The sequence below is a fragment of the Neofelis nebulosa genome, chromosome 4 (assembly GCF_028018385.1).
Source record: "Neofelis nebulosa isolate mNeoNeb1 chromosome 4, mNeoNeb1.pri, whole genome shotgun sequence".
NCBI lineage: Eukaryota > Metazoa > Chordata > Mammalia > Carnivora > Felidae > Neofelis > Neofelis nebulosa.
The window spans coordinates 104,534,048-104,546,538 of NC_080785.1; the positions used below are offsets into that span (position 1 = coordinate 104,534,048).

The following is a 12,491-nucleotide window of genomic DNA, read 5'->3' on the forward strand; positions in this document are numbered from 1 at the left end:
CGTTACACCTCCAACACGATAATCTCAAAGAAAAACGGTGTTAGCATAGAACACCACAAGAAAAGGTGTGTAAATAGATGGTTACATTGGCTAGAAAAGGCAGTGAGTGGAGGGGAAGCGCTTTAGAAAAGAACATTTGTAGCCGCTATTTACAGTTCTGGGTTAAGCTTTGTTTGAAGCCACAGCGAGGGGCGGGGGTGAGAAGTTTTTTGGGGGGGGAGTTAACTCCTTTCAACCAACTGGCTCTGTGGGATGATGGAAGGGAACAGGGCGGGTCTGAGTGGCCCCAGCAAACAGGAAATTTGTGTCTCTCTCACTTTCTTTGTGGCTGCGTATGGAACCGCCCGCACCCCCTATCTGTCTCTACAGCACTTTACCCAGGGCCTTTGCACGCCCCTGCGTCAACGCAATGTTTCTTTCCAGTTTCAAAACACCGTCCCCGTCCTGTAAGCCAAGAAACGTGTGACTCAAGGATGGGTGTGGACTTCATCCTCTCAGCAAAACCCAAACGCGCACAGGAAGGTGGGATAAATTCATTTCTAGAATTTGCGATGAACACAGAGGAACACGGGTCAGGGGCTACACGGCGGAGGGGGAACATTCTTCCAGCATGCTTCTCTTTGGAAGGCTTCCCCAGACCTTGGACTGGCCTAGAACGAGAGCAGCGGTTCTCGACTAGGGATGATTTGCTCGCCGGGGGATATGTGGCAACATCTGGAGAGATTTTGGGGTGTCGAACGGGGGTGCTACTGGTATCTGTTGGGTAGCGACCAGGAAGGATGCTAAGAACCCACAGGAAAATCCCCCACCACAAAGAACTGCCCAGCCCCAAATGTCAAGTGCACCGTGACTAAGAAACCTCGATTTAGACTAAATGCAGAGGGGCCAATGGACAACTTTTCCTCTGTTTTCTTTTTCCCCGTGTTCACCTTGGCTCAGTTTTGGCAAAGACACATAAAGGTGTGAAACCGTGTGCTCTCGTTTGCCTAGGTGGTTGGGGTCATTATCCTTAACGACAGGATGAACCTTGAGGGCGACCCCTCTGGGTTGGCATCCGAACCACCAAACACCTCAGCGGGGCTCCCGTTTCCACCTCTGCCACCACCTGCCTCTTTCCCATCAGATCCCGCTGGCTGCTTATGCGATCGCTCCCGACCGTTCCACATCCCCAGGGAGAAGGGACGCGGGGCCACACATCATGTCCATGTGCAGGCACACAGGGACTGCTCTGTCCTCACGGGGGAGTCTCATTCTGTTTCAAAGTTTGGTTTCCAAGGCGTGGGTCCTGTGTATGGACAACGTCTCCTGGGCCTCGCCTGTCACGTTCCCTTGCTCTGAAAATTAATGACCATCCTGAATCCTGCTTTCGTGGATTTTAAAACCTGAATGATGCAGAATGAGGGCAGGGAAAGAAACTTACCGACAAACAAAACAACGACATAGTTGAAGTGGGGTCTAGGTTGGGCCTCTGAAGGAAAGGCAGGCTTCTGCCTGTCAGGGGAACCAGCCAGGGAAGCAACGGGTGTAGAATTTGGAATCAAGCCTTGGTTTCGCGGTAATTTGACCCTTTGAGAGGTTCAGAGGAAGTGAGGTCCAAGTTTTGGGATGGATGTTAGAAACACAGTGATAGACTCTGGGCCATGAAAGGCACGGACTGGAGTAGGCAGAGGGCAGCGGTCTCCACACCTGCCTCCAGGTGTTCAGACTCCTCTGCTCGCCCGCCAGCCTTGGAAGGCTAACGCGGTTTTGAAACTGAGAACCAGACCAACAGGCTCTCTGGCCTCTCCCTTTGTCCGAGGAGTCCAACTTTCCTCCAACAATTTGCCTTTTGTGCGGGCTGTGACTTACAACATCTCTTAGAAACTGCAGGCCTCCAGCCCTAGACGCACACGGCCAGAAGCTATGACTTGGGTTTCTAGACCCTGCTGCGTTGGGAGGGGGGCACCTGGAGGTCTGTTCCCCGGCTCATTCCTTCCTGGGCTCTGACCTGTTTGTATCAAACTTTCTCTGAAAGTGATGAGTCTTGCGGAGGGGGGCGGGCAGGGGCTTCCAGGAAGCCACAGCTAGAGGGGACTTCAGCTCACAGTCAATGGCAAACATCTAGGAAGAGAGCAGTTTGGGGGGGGGTGCTCCAAACGTAACCCTGCATCTAACCATAAAAAAAAAAATCGTCTCGTGTTCCAAAGCAAATCAAACCCCAACCGACTGAAAACTACAAAACAAAACAAGAGAACCACCGAGAAATCAAAAGCACAAGGTTCTGGTCCAGTCCGTGCTGCTGGCGGGAGGGGAGGGCCTGGCCACCCCCACTACCCCCACCCCCACCCCCACCCACGCGTGCTTCCTCTGAGGGCCGACGGCCGCGCGTGGGGTTTAGCTCATGTGGAAGCGGTGCTCGCCCCGGGTGATGTGGGACGAGAACTCGTAGCGGTCCTGGCTGTGGTAGCCGCACATGTTGCACTCAAAAGGATCGCGGAAGCCGTGACAGCCCATGTGGATGGTGTACATGACGTGGTCCAGGAAGAGCACCCTGCAGTGTTCACACTTGTACACCTTCATGGGCTCCCCGCCCGCGCCGATCACGCGGCAGGCGTCCTGGGAGCCGTCGGAGGCCGCCCGCAGCACGTCGTAGGCCGCGTGCTCCTCCTTGATGGACAGGCCGTTGCGCGCGTGGGGCGTGATGTGGTTGGTCAGGTAGATGAGGCCGCCCCGCTGCTCCTCGGCGTTGCTCTCGGTGTCCGTCGAGTCTTGGCAGCTGTTGTTCGGGGACGCCTCCCTCTCGGAGGACACGGACTTGGCCTTGGAGAGCAGCAGCAGGTTCTCCACGGCGCTGTCCTGGGCCGCGTGGTTGGACCGCGGGGGGCCCTCCGCGTGGGGCTTGTGGAGCTGGTACATGGGGCTGATGCCCGGGACGACCTCCGAGCTGCCCGGGGGCGTCTGCACCAGCGGGCGCAGGGACTCGGCCCCCAGGTAGCTGATGGCGTTGTTGATGGCTTGGTCCATCACGTGGGTCTGCATCATCTCGTTTTCCTTCTCGTAGCTGGCGCCACCGTCATAGGGCATGTCCGACAGACACTTGTCACCTGTGGGAGGCAGGCGACAGTCAGTGAGGCCACGTTACCTCTGCGCACTACGGGGGGCGGCTGAGATCTACAGCAAGGCCCCCCCCCCTGCACATCTGGGTGTCCTGGCGCTCAGGGGGACGCGCGACTCAGACACCTCCCAGATGCACAAGGTGGAGGCCTGTCTGTGGTCACCCAGCTCAGGGCCCTGCTTGGAGTCAGCCCTTAAACGCACCTGACCCACCACACGAACCTGTGCACCCAAGTCGGTGCACGTCAACAGAAACAGCAGAAACCGTCCAACTAAATACTAAACCAGCACTTGGGTCTTTTACTATGAATGTCACCATATTCAGTTTAAGATGAAAACTTAAATGACGTATTTTCGATATAGTGTTCTAAGTGATTTGCAATAGCTGGTTAATTTCTCATAAATTTATGTAATTACCATACGCGAGTGTATCATTATTCACGAGCGTGTGCGATATGCTTGCTTAAAAGTGTTATGGGACGGGGTTCTGAATTCATAACTTCAATACTCAGAATAAAATTTGATCAAAAGGTAAGATTTCTGGTAAGATCTATAGAAAGCTGACTTCTGGCTCAGAGAGGAAATGGACGCTCAGAGTCCGGTGTCCACATCCTCCCCGGTCCCGGTTCCACTCACCTGTCCGTCACTGGCAAGACTAGAGCCGTGTGCCACATGGGTATGTGCGGGGAAGCTGGGCACACAGCAGGGGAGTAAAGGGGAGGGGGTGTGCCATTCGCCTGTTCTTTCCAAAAATTTCCGAGCATGAATGATGCTCAAGGAACCACTGCCGAGGACTCTGGGTGTGCGAGCGTCCCCTCAAGAAACTTCCAGTCTGAGAGCTCCCTCCCTCCCCGGGGATGGCGAACCCTGAGATGAGCTCGGGCTTCTGAGCAAACATTATCATGAAGAAGTAAAACGAACTGCCTTGAAGATGCACCTTCTCGACACACTGGTTATAGGTTCAGTACGAAACCGTGGCGTAATGAGCAAAGTCGCTGTCTGCACTCTGTCAGGGCTACTGATTTGCTTTCTGTTTGCATGCAGATTTATGGATAAATCAAAGCACCGGAGGCATGCCTGAATTGTTTACATTTTACCCCTCATTCTGTTTCTTTTCTTCCTCCAACACGTCTATGCTGAGCATTGAGTGTCTACTGGACTGGACAGGAGGGGCAGACAGGGGAGCTAGTAAAAAGGGTCCCCATCCTCAACAGCTAACAGGGGACACAGATATTAAAACACGGCTGCAAAAATGGTGTATCCCAGGCAGAGAAGTTCTAGGAAGCAAATAGAAGGCTTGGGTACTGAGGGCTTCTGACCTAGAGTTGGCCGGGTGAGTGGGGCTCTTGTCCTACACGGGGGGCAGCCAGGGGTCCTGGCCAGAGCCTGGGTGTGGGGCAGGGCGGGGGCGGTATCTACCAAGCAGAGACTTTGTCTAGAGGGAAATGAGAAGCCCCTGAAGGGTCTGAAGGAAGGGCCCTTCTCAGTAATGGGCAGGAGTACAGGTTGTGAGGGGCAAAGATAAGTGAACTCAGAGACTCCCTTAAGAGCCCAGGGAATGGCTGCTGATGGCCTGTGAAGGCGGTGGCGGGGGAGGATCCCACACCTCCCACACTGACACCTGACATCAAGGTCTCCTGCTCATTCTTAGCAACAGGACAATAAACGACTTAGTAGTTCAAAACCTTAACTAATCTTTCTTAAAAACATTTTCCGACCACGGATGATTGTCCAGGGATATCCCCCATCATGCTGTAGAGTATCTTGGGGTCTCATTTCTTGCTTGCAAAAGAGACTTATCATAAAACAGCCCGCCTGCATTCATTCTAATCTACTGGCGGTCAGGAGAGACATGTGGCCTGATCGTGGTGAAGTGTGATCCTCAGATTACAGAAGGAAAATTTGCTGGTGGCCGGTCACACCCTCTGCAGAAACTGAATAGAATGGATGGAATCTCTCCACAAGGTGGGCGGGAGGGAACACGGAAGTGGTGTTTATGCCCATTAAAAGTTAGAAGAAATAACTTGATAGCATTGTTGAATCACGTTTTGAGGTCTTTGTGTTGAGGTGCTAAATATCTTCTTGGTCTAATTCTAGAACAGAATGGATCCATTCTGGCTTATGCGCCCCCATCTGTCCCTCTACCAAACCCTGGTAGGGACAAGATGGGGCATAGACTTTGAGGCCAATTCAGATACATATCGAAGTGCTTATAGCCCCGTCAAAAATGGTGCTTTCCCGCCTAATCATCCTGTTTCTCCCCAAAGTTGTGGCTCTTTGGTTTCCCAGGCAACCACTGAAATCCATTGTTTTTAAAACTTGGTCTTAACAACAAATGGATGTAGGAAAAAACACATATATTTCAGATTACTGTGGCATACTGAAACTATCCACAGAATTTCTCTTCCCTAATACTCCACAAAGTGAGAAAAAGAAAAACCCACGCAATGAGCAATTCACTTTGGCAATGAGCTAAATAAAAAAACACATTCTAATGAAACACATAGTTTTAAAAAAAATCAAGGAGCAAAGAAAGAAAATTCTGGCGTGAGACATACAGTAAAGGGTGGCCGCTGATCTCACTTCTAAAAACCTCAAGTGTGAGTCAACGAAGTCCTCAGGGTTCTCCCTAATATCCTCTTTTCTGTAGGGAGCCAATTCAAATACACATCCTCTTCCATTTCTGATCCCACAGCAGTGGAAACCTCTGCTAGCAAGAACCAGGTGAGTGTGAGGTTGGCTCTCTCGATAGGAGTGAGGTCTTCTAGGCTGTAGCTGAGGGGAAATGGCCCTAAGCCCCTAGTGTCCTTCTGTGGGGCTGGGAATCATGCTCCAGCCAGGTACAGTGAGTGGTAGCTGGTTTAGGGCATTTGACCAAATCTCAGAATGAGAGAGAGAGAGAGAGAGCACACAGAAAGTCTTTAAACAAAGACTGCACTTTGCCTCACCTGAACTCCTCCTTCCCCCCATCCTTGGCATTCTTTCAGGATTTAGAAAAGTCGATAGCTCTCACAGGAAAAAAAAAGCCTCACATACAGTGGGAAAAATGTCCAAACGTCAATCAAGCTCTATCAGCCCAAGGAGAATAAGCAAGTGACAAGAAATGTCATGATCACCATGAAAATACTTTCTAGCAACTCAAGGGAGGAAAGGAAGTAAACAGACCAATAAGCCCATCCTAGGAAAAAAGCTCAACTCAAGGAAGAGAGGAAATGTGTCAAAATTACTTTGTGAGATGGACTCCATAAAAAAAAAGTGCTGAAAGACAGCATGCTAAAACAACAGAAAAGAGGTGAAAAAAGGTTTCAGATCTCAAGAAACAAAATGAGGTCCATTTATCACAGAATGAATCCATGGATTAGAAGCAGTAACAGAACATAACCTACTAAAAATGGAATGACTGACAGAGGAAAAACACAAGATAATAAGTGCGAAAAAATGTGAAAAAAAAAAAGACAAAAAATAAACTGAAGGAAATGCTAACAGATATGGAGAACAAATTATCCAGCATAAGGACAACTGGTATCCCTGGCCGAGATCGCAACAGATGGAAAAAAAAAAAGATGTCTACAAGGAAGATTATTTCTCAGAAATAGAAAACAAGGACTCCCCAGATTAAAATGGCAGGAAAGTTTTTATTCAGAATGCAAAATACCAAGACACATCCTAGTGAGGCTATTTACCTTTTAGACTATTTAACTTAAAGAACTCTTCAGGTGTTCAGAAAGAAAATGGAAGTCACCTTTAAGAAATACATCTCAGACTGGCCTTAGACATCTTCACGGCAGCATTCAACTAAGCAATGCCATCATGGCACCACACATGGTCAAGACAGAAAGGCAACAGGCAGACATCCTCAAACACATGGCAACTGTGGAAATGGAGCATCTATAGGACCTCCTTGAAAAAAAAAAGTTGCTTGAAAATTAAGTCCAATCAGTCAAGTGATTAATCACAATAAATAGACTGAGTTGAGGCTTTGAATCTATTTAAAGAGAGAGTTAACGAAAAGTAGCTAAACTTCTGTGAGAATTAGGCTTATGGGAACAGAATGTGACTATTAGGAAGCAGGACGATGTAAAAATAATATAATTGAACACTGGGGAGTAAAATCGTGTCTTTATTTCCCAAAGCTGTGAGTCAGGAGATATTGCGTAAATGGAAGCAAATGGGTTAAAAACCCGATGAAGCTCATGTTTTTCATGGTGCAGTGTATCTTTTTAATCTTAGATTAAATCCTCTAAAAATATCTTTCTGCGAGAAAATGTTCATTTGAAGATTGGCTATGCCTCCAGTTTTATTGGGTTCTTGTTCACCTCTTAAATTTAAGACATCCATACAAATGCTATTTGCATTTTGAAGTAGCATGTGTGATATGACAGAATCTTTACAGAAATATTTATTCCACACCTGTCTATCAATACACCTGTTCATCACCCTAGCCCCTCACATACATACATATGGATAAAAAGACTTTTAGAATAACGCTCAGCTACTCTTAATATTGGCAATTTCTGGATGTTGGGTTTTTGGGGTGATTTGAAAACATTCATCTTTGCCTTAAAAATCTTTATATTAACCATGTGTCACTTTCATAATGCAACACGGTTGTTTTTTACTTCCAGAGGAAAGCAACTATACCAAAAATAGTTATAATGGGTAGAGAAAATGTTAATTATTGTTATGCTCCCCTATTTCCTCTCCTGTATTTAAAAAACTTCCCCAATCACCAAACAGACGAAGAACACAGCCTTGCTGTGTAACGTGACCATCCCCTTTCTGATGGGGCTTCATCGATCCTGTTGGCTTCTATCTGATTATCCCAGGGGATGAGATCTTTGGTGACACAATGGTGAGCAATGTTCCTGGCAGAGTAAGTGCTTACTCTCAGGCCAAAGCTCAAGGAAAAACTTTTAACCATAGATCCCGTATCCATTAAGCAAAATTATGGGTCATTTGGAGCAATGTCCCTGTGAAAATCATGGCATCTTACAATTTTAAGGTGCTTTCTCAAGTTTTGACCTTTTGATCAAAAGATCAAGGGATCTGATCATCCCTTTTGATCTTCAGACTGGCACTGGGAGGGATGCAGGGTAGGAGGCATCACGCCCATTTCACAGATGGGGACACTGAGTCCAGGGATGTGCTCAAAGTTGCCAGCCAGTCACAGCTGGAGCTGGACCCTGTCCCCAGGTCTCTTGAATGTCAGCTGGGAGGTCTTTAAACTGCACCACCACTGGCCCATGTGTATGATAACGAATGATAAGAACCGCACTCCTACACACTTCAAGAATTCATATAAAGGATAAACTCAGCATCTAGAAGTTAAGAGGGACCCTAGAGACCCATCCTTTTTTTTTTTTTTTTTTTAATTTTAGAGATGGAGAAGCTGTGACAAGTTAGGAGCGGTTGATTGAAATTCCATCGAATGGAAGTGAGGACAAGGTAGGCATTGGGGGGCAAAAGGAGGCGTTATTTTAAATATGCTGAGTTGGCTGAATCACCGATATTTCTTGGTTTTCTTGGGAAAACCCATAACAGCATGCACAGCCGCTCCTGAGCCCTTCCTTCCAACCTCCATGCTGCAGTCCTTACCCTACTGTTCCCGTCACGCTTCTGTGCCCCCTCCCCTCTGGGGACTTCTTTCTAACCTTTGCTGGGCTTGATCAGAGCTTTTTTTTTTTTTTTTTTTTAAACACGGAAGCATCTAAATCTCAAGACAATGCCTAACTTGGGGCCTCCTCCCAGGTGGCTGCAGGGGAGGCTCACGGTTAGTCTGGTTTGGGCTGAAACCTCCAACAGCTAAAACAGGCTGCAAACGTTCATTGCCAAAGTCCTCAGCGGGACTTCTCCAGGTTCCCAACCCGAAGGAGAAGTCAGACACAGCTGGTCAGGGACCAGTAACGATCCTCAGGCATGCTTGCTACTGGGTCTTTCTTTGCTCCATCTCCCCTCATGGTGACCCGGCCACTGTCCTCTGCCTCGCCCACTGTCCCCTGCACACTGCTCACTGTCTGTGAACGCTGAGTTCTCACCTAGCGCAGTGCGACCTGAAATCCCACCACAACAGCCTATCCTGTGCTCAAGGACCTCACTGCCCTTCTGCTCAGGAAATGCAGAATCTCTGTCATTCTCCCCGACTAAGAGCTCACATTCGTGTGACTCCCCACATGGCATCTCTGGCCAGTGGTGTGCAAAAGTGTTTTAAACCGAATCCTTCTTTCCCCCACCTATGACAAGCCTCTGAAAACCTCATCAAAGCCACAAGAACTCGGCCTCTCCTTTGTCCTCCCCGCTTCCTGCTGTCGCATCTGTCCTCTGGAACCCCAGGCCTCATCAACCGTTAACCCCATTCTAGCCCCATCCTCCCCCAACACACACTTTTTACATAGGCTCCCATGTGGCCCCCACACCAGAAAGCCCTTGAAAATTAGCAGATCAAAAACAGAACTTTTTTCCCAGAAACTGGCCTTATCATTTCTATAACTGGCATCTCCCTGTAAGAGAGTCACCACGACTCACAGCTTCCACTCCCACCACCTGCCCTGGCCCCCACGCCCCTGTCACCAAGACTCCTCTCTGCTCTGTCCCCTCCCTCCCATATTCCCACTGCCCCATCCTTCTGGTGCAGTCAACCTTTGCATATGTGGTCTCTATTTTCCAAGGTATGGCGCCCATGAAACATGTCAAAGCTCTCTCCCGCCTACTGAGCTGAGGGTGCATTGTTCACCTCAGCTCTCAAAGACCATTGATTCCGTGGCCAGAGCTCTCCGGGAGAGCTTCCCTGAGGGTACGTGAATCAGCCCAGAACAGGTCCTGCTCCTCAGTCAGCCCGTGTCTTCCATCCACCCCAGCCACCAGCATGACCATTTCCCTAAGCTTTCATCTGTCTGTTCAGAATCCTCTCCCCTTCTTCCACTATGAACAATGTGCTGAAATCCTATTCCTCCATCAAGGTCACTATCAACTTCATGAAGCTTTTATTAATCATCTTCCTTTCTGGCCATGACCCTCCCCCCATGATCCTCCCTCCTGGCCATGACCCTCCCTCCACGATCCTCCTTCTTGGCCATGATCCTCCCCCCATGGTCTTCTTTCCTGGACATGACCCTCCCCCTCCATGATTCTCCTTCTTGACCATGACCCTCCCCCCATGGTCCTCCTTCCTGGACATGACTCTCCCCCCATGGTCTTCCTTCTTGACCATGACCCTCCCTCCATGGTCCTCTTTCCTGGACATGACCCTCCCCCCATGGTTCTCCTTCTTGACCATGACCCTCCCTCCATGTTCCTCCTTCCTGACCATGACCCTCCCCCCACGGTCCTCCTTCCTGGACATGACTCTCCCCCCATGGTCTTCCTTCTTGACCATGACCCTCCCCCCATGGTCCTCTTTCCTGGACATGACCTCCCCCAGCATTCTCCTTCTAGATTATCCTTATGATAAGAGCTGAGCTTCACATTGAGACTTTATAAATGTTCTCACATCCATGATGTTAACTAATGTCCACAAAACTCTGTGAGGCACACAACGAATGGAACCAAGGTCAAGTAACGTGACCAGCTGACAGCATCAACACGTGGCTGTGTGCAGACACTCCCAGGTTGGGCCCCCAGCTTAGTGCACTTCCACTCTTAAACCGACCTAAATAGCTATCATTCTTCCCGCACCTGCAGCATGAGGCCTGGCGATGGTTACTGGTGCATCTATCATCTACACAACAGCAAGGTCCTAGAGGAAAGGGACACTTTGATCTTCCTTTTATCCCTCAAAGTACCTGACACAGGTAGAGATTCAATGGTGAGAACGGCAATCGCGGCTGTGCCCCCCTCTTCTCTGGACACATCTTATGGGCCAAGTTGCTAAGTGATTCAAAGTAGCCCATGCAAGGAGTGTTATGAACTTCGTGTGAAAAATGAGCTTTTGAAGTTCAGCGAGGCTGCTCGGGCAGCGGGTGAATGGGCTGTGTGGGGAGCCCCTGGCCACGCTGGACCCATGTTCTTGGCTCCGAGCACACTGACCCGGCCAACCCTGTCCACAGGCAGATCTTCTGGGTGCCCAGGAGGCTGCAAGACCACATCTAGGAAAAACCGCCAGGAGAGGAATTCATTTTTAAGAAGTCTATCAGAAAAAACTCCAGGGGCACCGGGGTGGCTGAGTCAGTAGAATGTCCAACTTCTTGGTTTCGACACAGGTCATGATCTCACAGTTTGTGAGTTCGAGCCCCATGTTGGGCTGACAGCACAGAGCCTGCTGGGGATTCTCTCTCTCCCTCTCTCTCTGCTCTTCCCCCACATGTGCTCTCTCTCTCTCTCTCAAAATATGTCAATAAACATGAAACAAAGAAAAACTCCAAAATATTTAAGAAACGTGAAGCCTACCAATTTTTTTGCTCTGTAAAAAATGAGCTACTTTTTCTTCCTTCTACTCTCAACTAATTTGCACCTGAGCCGACAACACCCGCATAGTTGTTCGTTAAGAGACAGCAAACGTTTGACTCTTACCAACAAATTTCTGAGGCATAGAGCTCTTACGTTTGGCGACGTTACTTGCTAGTCTGTCCAGCACGAGGGATCTCTCTGATCCTATCTTGCACAGATCTTCTGCCATCTCACTGTGATTAGCTTCTTCTTTAATGACTAAAGTCAAAGACAGTTAGAGAGGCCAGTTTAGAAAAGCTTACAATGAAAGGATTCGGTCGCATCCAGCATTAAATCTGACATTTGTTAAGCGCCTACAAGAGCCAGGCCCTTCGCAAGGATTATTGCTAATCTCCCCGGCAGCTCTTTCAGCCGGGACAGAGGCTGCCCACGGCCACCTGCTAATGACACCTGCCGGCCGTACGTTATCTCCCGAGGCCAAAGGAACAAACACCATCCCTGTCACCAGAAGCTGGATGGGATTAAGCAACTGTGCCCCTCGGACGAGTCCTCTTAACTTTTCCAGTGCCCCCAAAGCCACTAACTCAGTCAGTCCCGACACCAGCCTGCTGAGGATCAAAGCACTACCTGTCAGAGCTAGAAATGATCTGAGGTTCCTATGCCATCGACAGGCACCGCGAAGGGATGTGCAGAAGAAACATGGCCGCCCAAGATGCTACAGCGAATCTGGGCAACATGGGGAGAGAACCCAGAGCTCCTGATCCCTGAACACACAGCAAACTCTGGGAAATCAAATAACACCTGCAAACTGTGGAAAAGCTAGACCCTATGGGGCTAAATGTTGATGGAGGGAGTATTCCTAGCCGACCTCCATTTTTTCCATTTCCATCTTTCTTTCCATGGTTGAAGAGACAACTTTGTCTCCTGCAGAGTCTGCCTATATTCTAGTTTTTACAGTTGGGTTTTTGGGGATAGAACGTTCATGTCCCTGCAATGTATCGTCATATACGAAGAGC

General features: G+C 49.1%; 1 protein-coding gene across 33 annotated transcripts in view; it reads right to left on the minus strand.

Moving 5' to 3' along the window:
* Window positions 1–1,245: 1,245 nt before the first annotated feature.
* Window positions 1,246–12,491, minus strand: part of IKZF1 (IKAROS family zinc finger 1) — a 98,679-nt gene continuing 87,433 nt past the window's right edge. For 26 of the 33 annotated variants that reach the window (XM_058725563.1, XM_058725549.1, XM_058725575.1 and 23 more), the window contains 2 exons: window positions 11,599–11,733; window positions 1,246–3,083 (listed from right to left, as the gene is read on the minus strand). In XM_058725563.1, the coding sequence (XP_058581546.1) occupies window positions 2,374–3,083; window positions 11,599–11,733 (845 nt within the window). In that variant the 3' untranslated portion in view covers window positions 1,246–2,373. The remainder of the gene's footprint in view (window positions 3,084–11,598; window positions 11,734–12,491) is intronic. The other 7 variants (XM_058725557.1, XM_058725578.1, XM_058725545.1 and 4 more) reach the window with 2 other exon arrangements.